The 13,403-nt window shown below is 43.4% G+C and overlaps 1 protein-coding gene across 2 annotated transcripts in view; it reads right to left on the reverse strand.

Annotated features, from left to right (window-relative positions):
* Window positions 1-4,877: 4,877 nt before the first annotated feature.
* TPK1 (thiamin pyrophosphokinase 1) overlaps window positions 4,878-13,403 on the reverse strand; it is a 346,085-nt gene continuing 337,559 nt past the window's right edge. For both annotated transcript variants that reach the window (XM_047694694.1, XM_047694695.1), the window contains one exon: window positions 4,878-6,353. In XM_047694694.1, the coding sequence (XP_047550650.1) occupies window positions 6,235-6,353 (119 nt within the window). In that variant the 3' untranslated portion in view covers window positions 4,878-6,234. The remainder of the gene's footprint in view (window positions 6,354-13,403) is intronic.

A 13,403-nucleotide genomic window follows, 5' to 3' on the forward strand; every position in this document is an offset into this window, starting at 1 on the left:
TTTTTTTGTTAGAAAACTTTCTCCCTTAAAAAATCTCTATCCCACTCCCATTTAGCCTTAAAAAGAATATATTGGCTTCTTCATGATTTAATCTGTGACTTTTTCCTCATAAAATCATTGTCCGGCGCCGCTGGCATACAAATATTCAAACTGACCGTGTTGCTCAATTCCTTGCAATGGAATTGAATAAAAACTTGGATTAAAAGGTCAACTTTAAAATATGCACAATAAATTCACCAACGAAAAGCTTCCCAACAACTTTCTGCACCATTTCTCCTCATCTCATTACTCATGCAGGCTTCCGGAATTTTAAGGCCCCCAAGTAAAAGAGCAGAATGTGTAGACCATTGGGGCCTAGGAAACCTTTTTCATGAATAGGGAATGAACAGTAGGGTGGAAAATATTTCTTGAATTAATGAAGTTGACATAGTAGAGAGAGAATTGGCAGACACTTAATATTTCCTATGGTACGAAAAAAAGGTAAAACCTCTCTATTATTTTAAAAAATCCCTTACTCTATACCCTTCATATATTTGGTCCCAAAGCCATAGTATTGAAAGCCTTGCTATTTTTGAGATGATTATTTTTCTAATTTTATAACAGACGATAGTAAAACCATCGGGTTTATCCAGCAGGAACTGGTGGGACGAGGTATAGGAATTTCTGTGTGAGTAGAGTGTCTTACGTAACATAGCCTGGTCGTGCGTTCTGCAAATATTTGCTGAGTAACTACATAAATAAGATAGGAAGACAGGTTTTTTGGATAAGGTAATTTTTAAATAAAAATTAATCCTTTTGTGGCATTTATACTCTTTAAAAGGTTAGTTAACAGTGTTACCTATTAATAGAGAACACTAAGTCAGAATGACAAATAATGAGGTTTAGTATGGGTAATTCAGTTGGAGATAACACACCATTTTTTAAAAATGGTTTTAGACTCCCTGAGACTAATTTCTGGTGCATGCTGAAGGTGTACTTTGTGAACAAGTGGATGTAAACACAAAGAGAATATCGGAATTGAATGTCATGGTCTCCAAGTATTTCAATATAACATAAATTCTTGTCTGCAGTCTACTTCAACTTTCGGACAGCCAGGGTTGTTCCTTGAACCTCCAAAGCTGAAAATAGGTCCAGCCACAAGATTTCTAACTCTGAAAAACTTGTTAATCTCATATTCTTCCCCCCTTTTTTTTTTCCTGGCAATTTAGGTCAATCACACATGCTCTTTTCATTTATTTTGACCTTGATTCTTTTAGTCCATACTGATTTCCCAAACTTCTGTCCTTTCTTGCCTCATGGCTTTCATTTTTCCTTCCCTATTTCAAGCAATTTAAAACTCCCTGGCCTTCTGAGTTTGTTGCTAGCTGGGCTTTGCTCTGGATGAGGTCTTTAAACCAGGCCTTGGTGTTTTGAACATTGTTTCCTTTTTCAGATATGTGGGTGGGCAGGTATATATAACCCGGTCTGTCCAATCTAGAATTGGGGATTTTATCTTTCAGATTGAGGAAGCTCTTTCAGTGAAACTTGAGCAGATCTACTTAAATCTTAGATAATTCAGGATAGGAAGGAAAAGAATAGCAGTTCCCAGGGACTTGGGAAGCCACGCACTGTTCCTGGGGCCTGGGTATAGGTGGGAGGCGCCTTGGTGCACCAGTGCCACCACACACTGATTTCCTGAACACCTGCTGCAGACCGGACCCGACACAGAGACCAAGGACGGAGCAGATACAGTGAATCACGAAGTTCATGCTCCCAGGGGGTCTGTAGTCTAGCAGGGGACTCACTGTGGTAAGCAGCTAAGCACAAACTTCATTATGCCTCTCAGATGGGCTCTGTTCAGTTCAGCAGAATTTTATATCCCTAATTTCCCATGTTTGTTGTTCAAAATCTACCCCGCCATGAAATACTCACTAGTCTTTAGGATTTGAAGGTATTTTTAAAAGCAATATTTAAGGTATGGTCTGTAATCTTTTATCAATGCCTTTTACTGTTAGTTAAAAACCTTTTCCCACCTTTGGACTAACACAGTATCGTGTGGCTTAGATTTCTTGGTTCTCGGGGATCTATAGGTCTATTATGAGAAATTTCTTACTTCTTAACTCTGAGTGATTTTAGGGTCTTGTTTATGGTTTTTCAAGTCACTGGCAGGGGTGGCATTAATATTTCTTTTTATTTTGCTGCATACAAAGTTGTTTTCAGGGGTAGAATTAAGTACACGGTGAACAGGTCCTTCATAACCTGTGAAGAAAATGATGTTGCCATGACCTCTTTCTTGGGTCGTAAGCATCACCAGTCTGTGTAGTGGGAAGATCACACGTTAGCTCTGAGCCTCCAGGGGCGCCAAGCCAATGGAGAGTAATTGATCGTGCCTGCCAGGAGAACTGTTCTAAGATGAGGCTCAGAAGGGGGCTCATCAAAAAAGAAAACTATGATTGATAAGTGAAATCTGCCGTGGGCAAGGAAGGGACGTGTACTGTAAGTGCGAGGGATTTTCCATTCCCGATACACTGACTCCCTGGGAATGGCTTGACCTTGTGGCTTTGATTTTCATTTCTTTCTAGGTGGAAGGATCATTTATTTTATTCTGAGAAGAATGTTTTAGACACAACTTAAATAATCTAGCTTTCCTCCCCACTTCTAATGAAGTTAAATTGATGTTCTCCTTCCCAAATAGTATCACATTTGGGCTGTTGTCATTGGTAGGTGGTTCCTCTTAGCACGCAGGTAAGAATGAAGCCTGTTGTTACAGGGGGGAAGATAAAGTGGTGAGTTAGACTCCTGTTGTCTTAGGAAGAGTAGGCTCGATGCACAATCTTGTATTTACATACACAGTTTTTAGAAGGTCCTTTATGCATTCCACTCCACCCTGGGTGTGTGTTTTTATAGAATAGATTTCTGGATGTTTTCCATTTCTGTTTAGAATAAAATTACTAAAGCATATTGTGTGTGTACACACTCTTTTTTTTTTTTAAGATTTTATTTATTTATTTGACAGAGACATCACAAGTAGGCAGAGAGGCAGGCGGTTGGGGGGGGTGCCCACCGAGAAGAGGAAGCCCTTCTTCCCGGGTGCCCACCGGGAAGCAGGCTGCCCACCGAGCAGAGAGCCCGATGTGGGGCTCAATCCCAGGACCTGAGATCATGGCCTGAGCTGAAGGCAGAGGCTTAACCCACTGGGCCACCCAGGCGCCCCTGTGCACACACTCGTGTGTGCACGTTTGTGTGTGTCTGGGTCATATGACGGAATGTATTTCTAGTGGGTTGTGATCAGTATAGTTGGAAAGTCACCATTCAAACCACACCCTTTTTATAACCATGGCACCCTAGGAAATAGAGTTTCCTACTGCTTACTGACTTGGCCTATATCCTCTGTCTCAATAACATCCAATCCACGTGCTGCTTTATTTTGACTGTTCAGATAAAACTCTGGAGGGTGTGAATTTGAGCAAGGGTAGTAAGCAAGGTCTGTTTAAAACGCATTCCGCACCTATGGAAGCATACACAAGTGGTGAGCACTTAGCTTCCTGAATGTGCATGCGGTCCCGGCCACCTCCCCCTCTGAGAGTCCCCTGTGACTACCGGCATGGCACCAGCTCCCATCCCAAGGGAACCTCGCTCTGTCTGCTTAGTAAAAATTCAGGAATAGAGACGTACTGCCCTGGCCATCTTCCATCTGGGAGAGCAGCCCCTTTCAAATTCCTTGGACCACACACAGCTTCTATCTCAGAGTCCCTTGTGACTCCCACCAGCGTTCCGGGAGCTGTGGCCGTTGTCATCTCCCAGCCGCCCATGGAGGAAAGTGAGCAGAGCGTGCTTTCAGTGGCCAGCGACGTAGGTGACCAGATGTTCTTTTTGGGGTCACCATCACTAGATTTATAAAAGCCATATGTCCGACCCACCTAAAGAAAAAACAGATTGAAGTCAAAGGGTCCAAGGAACACAGGTCACTTGGCCAGCAGGCCCAGCTCCTGTGTCCTTCACGGCTATGAGCTGGAGGTCAGGATCCAAAATGAGCAGGAGGGTGGGAAGGGGGCTGCCTGGGGCCCTGAGATCTCACCTTCTACAGACTCCTGCTGTTAGAAAAAACATAACAGGTACGTGTTTAGATGATGTGGTGAGCAAGCACAAAAGAAAATAGCACTTCGGTAGCTTTAAGGAATGGAATGGGGTCAGACACCCCATTGTTCAGTAGCCGGACACAAGGGGGGCGAGGCGCCCTTCCCTGGAACAGAGCCTGTGGCTCCGGCGTGATACGGAGTCGGTGAGCGTGGGCTGTCGCGGGGCTTGCCCCCTTGCGCTGACTGCGTTTCAGAGACTATTCTTTTTGCTAAGTATCCACTTAGTAACAGTGGTAAGATTTTCAGGAGAAATAGGACATGCATTATTTTGTGGTAAATTTTTAAAACAATAGTCATTTCTTTCATGTGCTGAGAATACGTTCTGGTGATGAAGATGTAATGGCTGCGCCTCGGCTTTCGAGTGAAAGGAAAAGTACCCACCACCCCTCTGCTCCTTTCCAGCTGCTTCTGGTGCAGGTGTTGCTCGGGTACTAAGTTTCTCCCCTGGAGGTTCTTAGTTAAAGGACCTCGAGTGACCTTGGCCCTGGCTTCTTTGCCCTTGTGCCCGCGGTGACCGGGGAGGTGGGCCGTGCGTCCGGTGAACATGCGCGGGGGCTGCAGTGGGGCCGAAGCACCGCCCGTGGGAGCGCGCGCCCGCCCTGCGCTGGCAGCCGGGGGACCGCGATCGGGGAGCCCGGGGCCGTCGCTGGTGGCCACGCTTCGGGCCGTCGTTTTCCTTTTGATGATGAGAGACTGGTGACCATGAAATACAGTTGAGAAAACGGGCTGTTTTCTTAAAAACGGACACAGACACGCACGCGGGTTGGTAACTATTTTTATTTGGCATCGGATTCCCGTCTCCTGCGCTGGCGTCGTCGTTACAACCGCCCTCTCGAGGGACCCGGTCACGACCGCGCGGAGGATCTGCCTCCTGCTTCGTCGCAGCACCGGGTGGACAGAGCTGGGTCCGGAGAGCAGACGGGGGATGCGCGTCCGCAAAACGCGGCGGGCGGGTTCTCGCGCCGCGGCTCTACGGCCCCGTTGGGTTGGGAAATCGACGCAAGAGGTGAGAGGGGAGACGAGGGGCTCGTTAAACGTCAAGCGAGGGCGCCTCGGTGTCCCAGGTGGTCTGAACGGCCGCGCCGGTGACGCTGAGCCTGCTCCGCCCGGTCCCTGGCAGGTGGCAGCGCGAGAAGCTGCGCGCGGGGTCGGAGCTCGGGCACCACCCGCCCTCCCCTCCCAGGGTGCGCGGCCGCGCGGGGTCGGAGCTCGCGGGGTCGGAGCTCGGGCCTTCAGACCCAGGTTCTTACACGTGGCGTCGCGCCTTTCCCCGCCCTCTGCATCCCCTGGTTTGTGGACCTCTGCTTTTTCCGTCTCGGTAGGTCGGAAACCATTCCGTTCTCACGCACGAGTTTCCTCTGCACCGCATCGCCCGCCTCGGCTGTGCATCTCCCGCCTCGGCTGTGACTCGGCCCAGGGCAGTGTGCACCTGCCGCTCCACCGGAGCCTACTGCTCTCACCTCAGAGCTGAGGGGGTGAAGTGTCGGGAGCCCTTTATGAACGGTCATGTACCCTTCATGCCGTTTGTCTCCGCACCTACAGCTGTCGCAACTGCCGGTTTTCAAATTTAATAATTAGGTCAGTGACTCTTGATTTATTTTAAAAGATAATGCCAAAGACCGTAATAAGGCCAGGGCGAAATGGCGCCGTCCTAACAGCCCAATCCCAAAGGAACTTTCCCCATGTTACAGAGGACTCCAGCGCTCCTAAACACCAGACAGGGCCTTCGGGGCAGGAAGGCAGCTGATGTGTTGGACACCAGAGACCCTCAACAGAGAACAGTCTCGCTTCAAAATTAAAAACAATTCCCTAGGAGAAATGGAATGCTAACAGTCGGTACTGAATTTTGTAGGGGAATGACCCGCTTTGGTTTTCCAAGTGAATGGAATGGAGCTTATGTACTTTCTTCACAAATAATTTTTCTCCCTCACTGTACAGTTGAGATCTGTCACTTATGTTACCTGGGGTTCCCGAAATATTAACATCTTTAAAACTAGGGGACATCCCATGGAGAGGTTTAAATTTCTGTAAACCAAGGGGAACTCTTCTTGTGGAGCTGTAAGTCAGCAGCAAATGAGGTAAATCCGAGGCCCGGCCATGGATGCCACTTGCTGGGTTAGTTTTTGATGGCCATGGTCCAGAGGAGCGGGTGGTCCGTTTCTACGGTCACGACACCAGACCCATCATAGGTGTTGGAAGTACTGACCAGTGTTCCAAAGCCAAGCATGTCGTTCGCTATAAGAAAACGATAAAACAAAATGTTTAGTGAGAGACAACCTTTCTCCAGCGTGGAAGAACTTTGTCAACGGTTACCAAAAAGCAGGGAAGCCTGTGCTTTGACATAAGCTATGTAAGATGTGGGACACGTGGAAACATAGCTTGTAGGATTTCAAAACTGAAAGTTTCCATAATTTGCCATAACTGCTCTTCCGGGAGTTAGTTATTGGCTGTTAACTATTCTGGGATATATGCCATTCTCGGACAAAATTTCATTAAATTTTTAAATTTTTGTTTCATTACCAATTGTAAAATCAAAACCCATTTTGTAATGTGCTACTTACTTCCTTGCCTGGGTGCAGTTATAACTTTTCTTGATGATTGAGAATTAACATTTTACATAAGTTATTAAATTCTATGAAGATGCAGTTTTAGCTTCAAGTCTGAATGATATGGGGCGGAAAGCTAATTACTTCCACAAAAGCATGGGATTTTGGTTATATTTTTCTCATAAATTAAGAAAAGCAAAAATGAGCAAGGCTTGCTTTCTGTAAAATTAATAGGAACTCAAAGGTCGAAGCCAACTTCCAACTGTGAAATCTTGAGGAAGCCATAAGCCCAGCTATAAAAATGAGGCCAAGAGATGAGAGATAATCTTCTAACTACTTAATTATCAAATATCAAAGTAAAAGGTTAGGTGCTAAGTGATATATATGTAATTGGTAAGTAAATTCTAATTCCATGTAGGTAGAAAGTCTAACGAGTTAGCTGGAGCGAATGCCGAGGCATTGAGGCATTAAGCTGAGGTAACTTCACTTTCTTTATTACATAGGAGCAGTTCCTCAACATTGCTGGCAAACTCAGGACTGTCCTATACATATTCCATGATAACCAATATTATTCTCTTGGTTAAAATTCAAAGAGAAAAATAAAAGGAGCCCTTTTCCGTTACAAAATGTAACTCTGAAGTTACACTGCTTTGGGGGAATAACTCCTTATAATGCTCACTTCCCACTAGGGGGAGCTTGTTATCTTTCCGAGGAAATCTTGAAAAAGCAATTTAAAAATTCAGAGATAGCATTACAGGACAATGGTAATTAGTAATTACCAGTTAACACAGTTTACTTATTAAAACTCTACTTATTTTTCAGAGTTGTCAGCGCCTTTACTAATGCAAACACCAAGTTATAAGGTAAAACCACACAAGAATATGGAGTGCACCTGATACATAATTCAGTGTCAGAAGCTCTTGGCTCTTCAATAATTTGGAACTTCTTTGAGATGAAGTTTCCAAATTATACGAATAGGCACACAGATTTACAAAACTAGACACGATTACGTGGATAGTGGGTTAGGGTGGCGGTCGTGGATTCATGACAAAGTCTATCTGGGATCTGTTGGAGAAAGAGGCCTTGGCTCTCCTGGCGACAGTTTGAGTGCTGCAAACCATTTATTCATAAAGACAATTCTGGATGCTCTAGTGGGCCTGCCAACTTCCCAGTGGAGAACAGGACATATACGCACAACCACCTGAGTTTGACACAACGCATTTTAAGATTCTGCAAACTGATTAAAATCCTGGCTTTACATAGGCTCAAAGGACAAGAGCACAAAATTATTTCTCTAGTTTGTAGTTGCATATAAATTCCTTTCTGCTTTTCTGTATGCAGACTATCAATTTTGGATTATTGGGACTAGACCCTAAGGAGACAGATATATATCTAAGTTTCTCTCTCTCTGCGTTTCCCTGACAATACTTAGTGGGGAAAGAATAAACACAGTTTTACTCTCATCATGAGAGTCCCTCCTCACCACCTGATTCAACTCTAGTCACCGCCCAAAGGCCCAACCTCCAGACACCACCGCCCTGGGGCTTATGGCTGCCACATAAGACTTTTAGGGGACGCATTCAGTGTGTAGCAGTACAACCAGAATTAAAGGAGGGTTACAATTAAATACACTTGCGAATCTCCCAACTTTATGGATATTACAATAAAATGATAGAAAACTAAGATGAATAAGCTAAAATACAAAATCATGAATTTTAACTTACTGTCTCACTGTAATTATCTTGGAGTATATTCCTTTCAGTCAAAGAATCATGCTTTTCAAGCAAACAGTAAAGTCCTCATATAAGAAAAACACTTTTTTTTTTTTTTTTTTGAGGAAAATAGTTGGAATTATGATTGAACTCTCTCTACCCCAAATGTTGGGAGGGTCAATCGTAAAGTAAAATGACAAGACTGGCAGAGAGACAACTTCACACAGATGGGAAAACAAATTATTTTCTTCCAGTTCTAATGCGATATATTGATGCACACAGCATAATGACTTGACATATCTATGTACTAGCAAACGATTATCACATAAATTTAGTTAACGTGTATTACAACTTTTTTCCCTTGTGATGAGAACTTTTAGAATCTACTCTTGCCAACCTTCAAAAATTCCATACGGCATTGCTGGCTACACTGATCGTGTACATTATATGCGCAGTACTCCCCGATCTTAGAACCAGAAGTCTGTGTCCCCCTTCCTTTACTTCCCCCCACCACTGTGCCCCTGGCAACAAAGCATCAGGTTTTCTGTGAGGCTGGTACTTTTAGATTCCACATATCAGTGAGATCACACAGTATTTGTCTTTCTCTGTCTGACTCACTGCAGGTAACATAATGCCCTGAAAGTCTAATCATGTTGCTGCAAATGGCAGGATTTCTCCCGTTTTATGGCAGAATCATATTCCAGTGTGTGTGTATGTGTGTGCGTGTGTACACACTTCTTTATCCATTCATCTACTGATAGACACGAGGTTGTTTCCCTTTCTTGGCTCTTGTGAATAATGCTGCTAGAGAACATGGTGCACAACATCTCGGCAACATGTGTCCTCATTTCCTTCAGATGGTCCCAGAAGTGGAACTGCTGGATCGTAGGGTAGTTCTAGTTTTAATTTTGGGGGGAATCTCCATAGTCTTTTCCAAAGTGTCTATACCAACTTACATTCCCATCAGCAGCATACCCAGCTTCTCTTTTCTCTAAGACCATGCCAGCATGGTTGTCTTTGTCTTTTTGAGGGCAGCCATTCTACGAGGTGTAAGGCGACAGCTCGTTGTGGTTTTGAGTTGCATTTCTCTAGCGATGAGTGATGCTGAGTGCCTTTTCAGGCACCTGTTGGTCATTTGAATATCTTCTTCAGAAAAACGTCTGTTCAGGTACTTTGGCCATTTTTCAACTGAATTATTTGCTTTTTTTCTCTTTTTGCTAATGAATTTTAGGAGTTCTTTATATATTTTAGGTATTAACTCCTTATCAGATATACAGCTTGCAAATATTTTTTTCTCCTTTTCACATGTAGGTTGTCTTTTTATTTTGTTGATTGCTTCTTTTGTTGTGTGGAAGTTTTTGTTTGACAGAGTCACACTTATTTATTTTTTAATTTGTTGCTGGTGCTTTAGCTGTCTTATCAAAACATCATTGCCAAGACCTGTGTCAAGACAACTTTTCCCCTAGGTTTTTTTTCTGGGATTTTCATGTCTTCAGGTTTCATGTTTAAGTCTTTATTCTATTTGAGTTAATTTTTGTGAGTGGTTCAAGATAGAGGAGTCTAGTTTCATTCTCTCACATGTGAAAACCCCATTTTCTCAGTATCACTTATTAAAGAGAGTCTTTTCTCAATTGAGTGTTCTGGGATCCCTTAGCAAGTATTTTTTTTTTTTAAAGATTTTATTTATTTATCTGAGAGAGAATGAGTGAGAGAGAGCATGAGAGAGGAGAAGGTCAGAGGGAGAAGCAGACTCCCCAAGCAGCTGGGAGCCCGATGCGGGACTTGATCCTGGAAGTCTGGAATCATGACCTGAGCCAAAGGCAGTTGCTCAATCAACTGAGCCACCCAGGTGCCCTCCCTTAGCAAGTATTAATTGATTGTATAGGTGGGGGGTTAATTCTGAACTCTGGATTATGTTCCATTGGTTCATGTGTATATTTTTTTATGCCAGTAACATACTGTTTTGATTACTACAGCATTATTATATAGTTTGAAGTCAGGAATTGTGATGCCTCCAACTTTGTTTTTTCCTCAAGATTATTTAGCTATTCAGGGTGTTCTGTGGTTCCATACAAATTTTAGGATTTTTTTTTAAACTTTTGTAAAATATGCCACTGGAACCTTGATAGGGATTGTAGTAAATGTATAGATGGTTTTGGAAAGTATGGACATTTTAACAATATTCTTCCAATCCATGAACGTGGAATATCTTTCCATTTGTGTCTTACTTGATTTCTTTCATTAATGTCTTATAGTTTTCAGTGTAGAGATCTTTGACCTCTTTACTAAGTATTTTATTGCTTTTGATGCTATTATAAGTGGGATCATTTCCATCTTTTTCAGATAACTCATTGTTGGTATATAGAAACACCATTGATTTTTGTATGTTAATTTTGTAATCTGTACCTTTGCTGAGTTGTTGATCTGTTTGTTTTGGTACAGTTGTTAGGATTTTCTGTATATAAAATTATATCATCTGCAAATAGTTTTATTTCTTCTTTTCTAATTCTGATGCCTTTTATTTTGCCTAACTACTCTGGCTATGATTTCCAGTACTGTGTTGAATATGAGTAGTAAAAGCTGGCACCCTTGTCTTCTTCCTGACCTTACAGGAAAGGCTTTCAAACTTTCACCATTAAGTATGATTTTAGGTGTGGGTTTGCCATATATTGCCTTTACTATATGGAGGCATGTTCTTTCTACACATTTGTTAAGAGTTTTTATCATGAATGGATGTTGAATTTTGTCAAATGCTTTTTCTGCACCTGTCAAAATGATCATTATTTTTCTATTAGTGTGATGTATCATGTTTATTGACTTGTGTTATGCTGAACCATCCTTGGATCCCAGAGATAAATACCATTGATTATGGTGAATAATCCTTCTAATGTGCTGTTGAGTTCAATTTGCTAGTAATTTCGTTGAAAATTTTTGCATCTGTACGTGTCAGGGTTATTGGCCGGTAGTTTTCTTGTAGTGTCCTTATCTGGCTTTTCTATCAGGATAATGTTGGCCTATAAAAGGAACTGGGAGTGTTTCTACCACCTCAAGTTTGAAAGGGATTGGCACTAATTCTTTAAATGTTTGGTAAAATGCACCAGTGAAGCCACCTGGTCCTGGGCTTTTATTCATTGGGAGATACTTCATTACTGATTCGAGCTTCATCTGTTCAGATTTTATATTTTTTCCTAACTCAGTCTTGGTAGGGTGTATGTTTCTATGAATTTTTCCATGTCTTTGCAGTTGTCTAGAGTGTTGGTGTAGTTTTCATAGTAGTTTCACATAATCTTTTGTATTTTGGTGGTTTAGTTGGAATCTTTTTTGTTTATAAATTTTGTTGATTTGAGTCCTCTCACGTTTGTTAGTCTACATGAAGATGTCAATTTTATCTTTTCATAGAAACAACTCTTAGTTTTTAAAAAACTTGTTTTCCTTTTCTGTATTTCATTTTCTAATCTTTGTTTCCATTCCAATCTTTCCTTCCTCTGCAAACTTTGAGCTTAGTTTCTTCTTCCTTTTCAAGTCCCAAAGGTGTAAAGCTGGTTATTTGAAATCTATTTTCCTTTTTATAATTTTTAAATTTTTTTTTAAAAGATATATTCATTTGAGAGAGACAGAGCACAGGGAGAGGGAGAAGCAGACTCCCCACTGAGTTGGGAGCCTGATGCGGGGCTGGATCCCAGGACCTGGAGATCATGACCTAAGCCAAAGGCAGATGCTTAAGCATCTGAGCCACCCAGGAGCCCCCAAATCTTTCTATTTTCTTAATGTTTGCATGATAGCTATGAACTTCCCTCTAGAACTGCTTTTGTTGTATCCTGTAAGGTTTGGTATATTGGGTTTCAAGATACTTTTTAAATTCCTCTTCGACCCATTGGTTGTTCAGGAGAATATTTAAGTTCCATGTGTTCATGAATTTTCCAGTTTTCCTCCTGCTAGTGATCTTTAGTTTCATACCACTGTGGACAGAGAGGAAAACTGGTATGATTTCATTTTTCTTGAATTTGCTAAGACTTGTTTTGTGGCCTAACATAGGATCCTGAAAAACATTCTGTGTGCTGGCTGTGTTCCCTGCCTGTGTGACTGGAGGTTGGGTGCCACAGTTGTGTGGATCTGTTGGTCAGGCTTCCTAGACTAGGACTACTAACTGCTATTCTCAGGAATAGGCATGGTTATGAAATCAGCTTCCCTGGTTGGGCAGGGGAGCAGAACAGGGGCTAACGCCAAAATGGCTTGTTTTTCGGGGACTCAAATCAGGCAGGGCTGTGTACCATCTCTGGCCAGATGGGGTTGCCAGCTCTGCAGATGGTGAGAGCCACTGGCTATGTGCTTGGCTCACGTGCCACTGGGAGCAGGGCTGCAGGATGGACGACCGGGCTTCCCCTGTGCTTTGGTTAGGTGCCCTGGGTGGGCGGGCAGAAGGCTGTATTCAGCAGTGGTCAGGGCTACAAATTAGTTTTCCTGCCTAGGGTGGTTGCTATAGATGTCCCAAGGTTGGCCGAACAGGCCATGGTCTTGGCTCTGTAGGTGGGAAGGGCTGCTGGCTAGGCTCTCCCCGCAAGTGCTGCTTAACTGGGATTACAGGATGGGCTGTGCAGATTCCTGGGAGCTATGGCTGGATTTTCTGGTCGGAAGGGAGACCGGTAAGACTATAGATTAGTTTCCCTAGTTGGTTGGGGCCATAGAATAGGTCCCAGGGCCTGCAAGTCTCTTGTTTGGAGATCCAATCAGGCAGAACTCTGCACCAAGCTCCCTGGCCAGTGGGGTTACCTTTCTGGTTCTGCGTATCGGCAGCTTGAGTGCTGCTGGGCTAAATAGTTTTCCAGCGGCTCAGGCCAGGCTTCCTGCACTGGGAGCTACACTGAGCAGCAGGAAGCCCTATGAATTAGCTGTCCTGACCAAGCAGAGCGCCTGAACCGGTTCCAAGGCTGGTATGGCTCATGGTCTGTGGTCCCGTATCAGGCCGATCGGTGCCCCACCAAGTTCCTGGTCAGACTGGGCCACAATCTTGACTCTGCAGATAAGCA

The sequence above is a fragment of the Lutra lutra genome, chromosome 11 (assembly GCF_902655055.1).
Source record: "Lutra lutra chromosome 11, mLutLut1.2, whole genome shotgun sequence".
Classification (NCBI taxonomy): domain Eukaryota; kingdom Metazoa; phylum Chordata; class Mammalia; order Carnivora; family Mustelidae; genus Lutra; species Lutra lutra.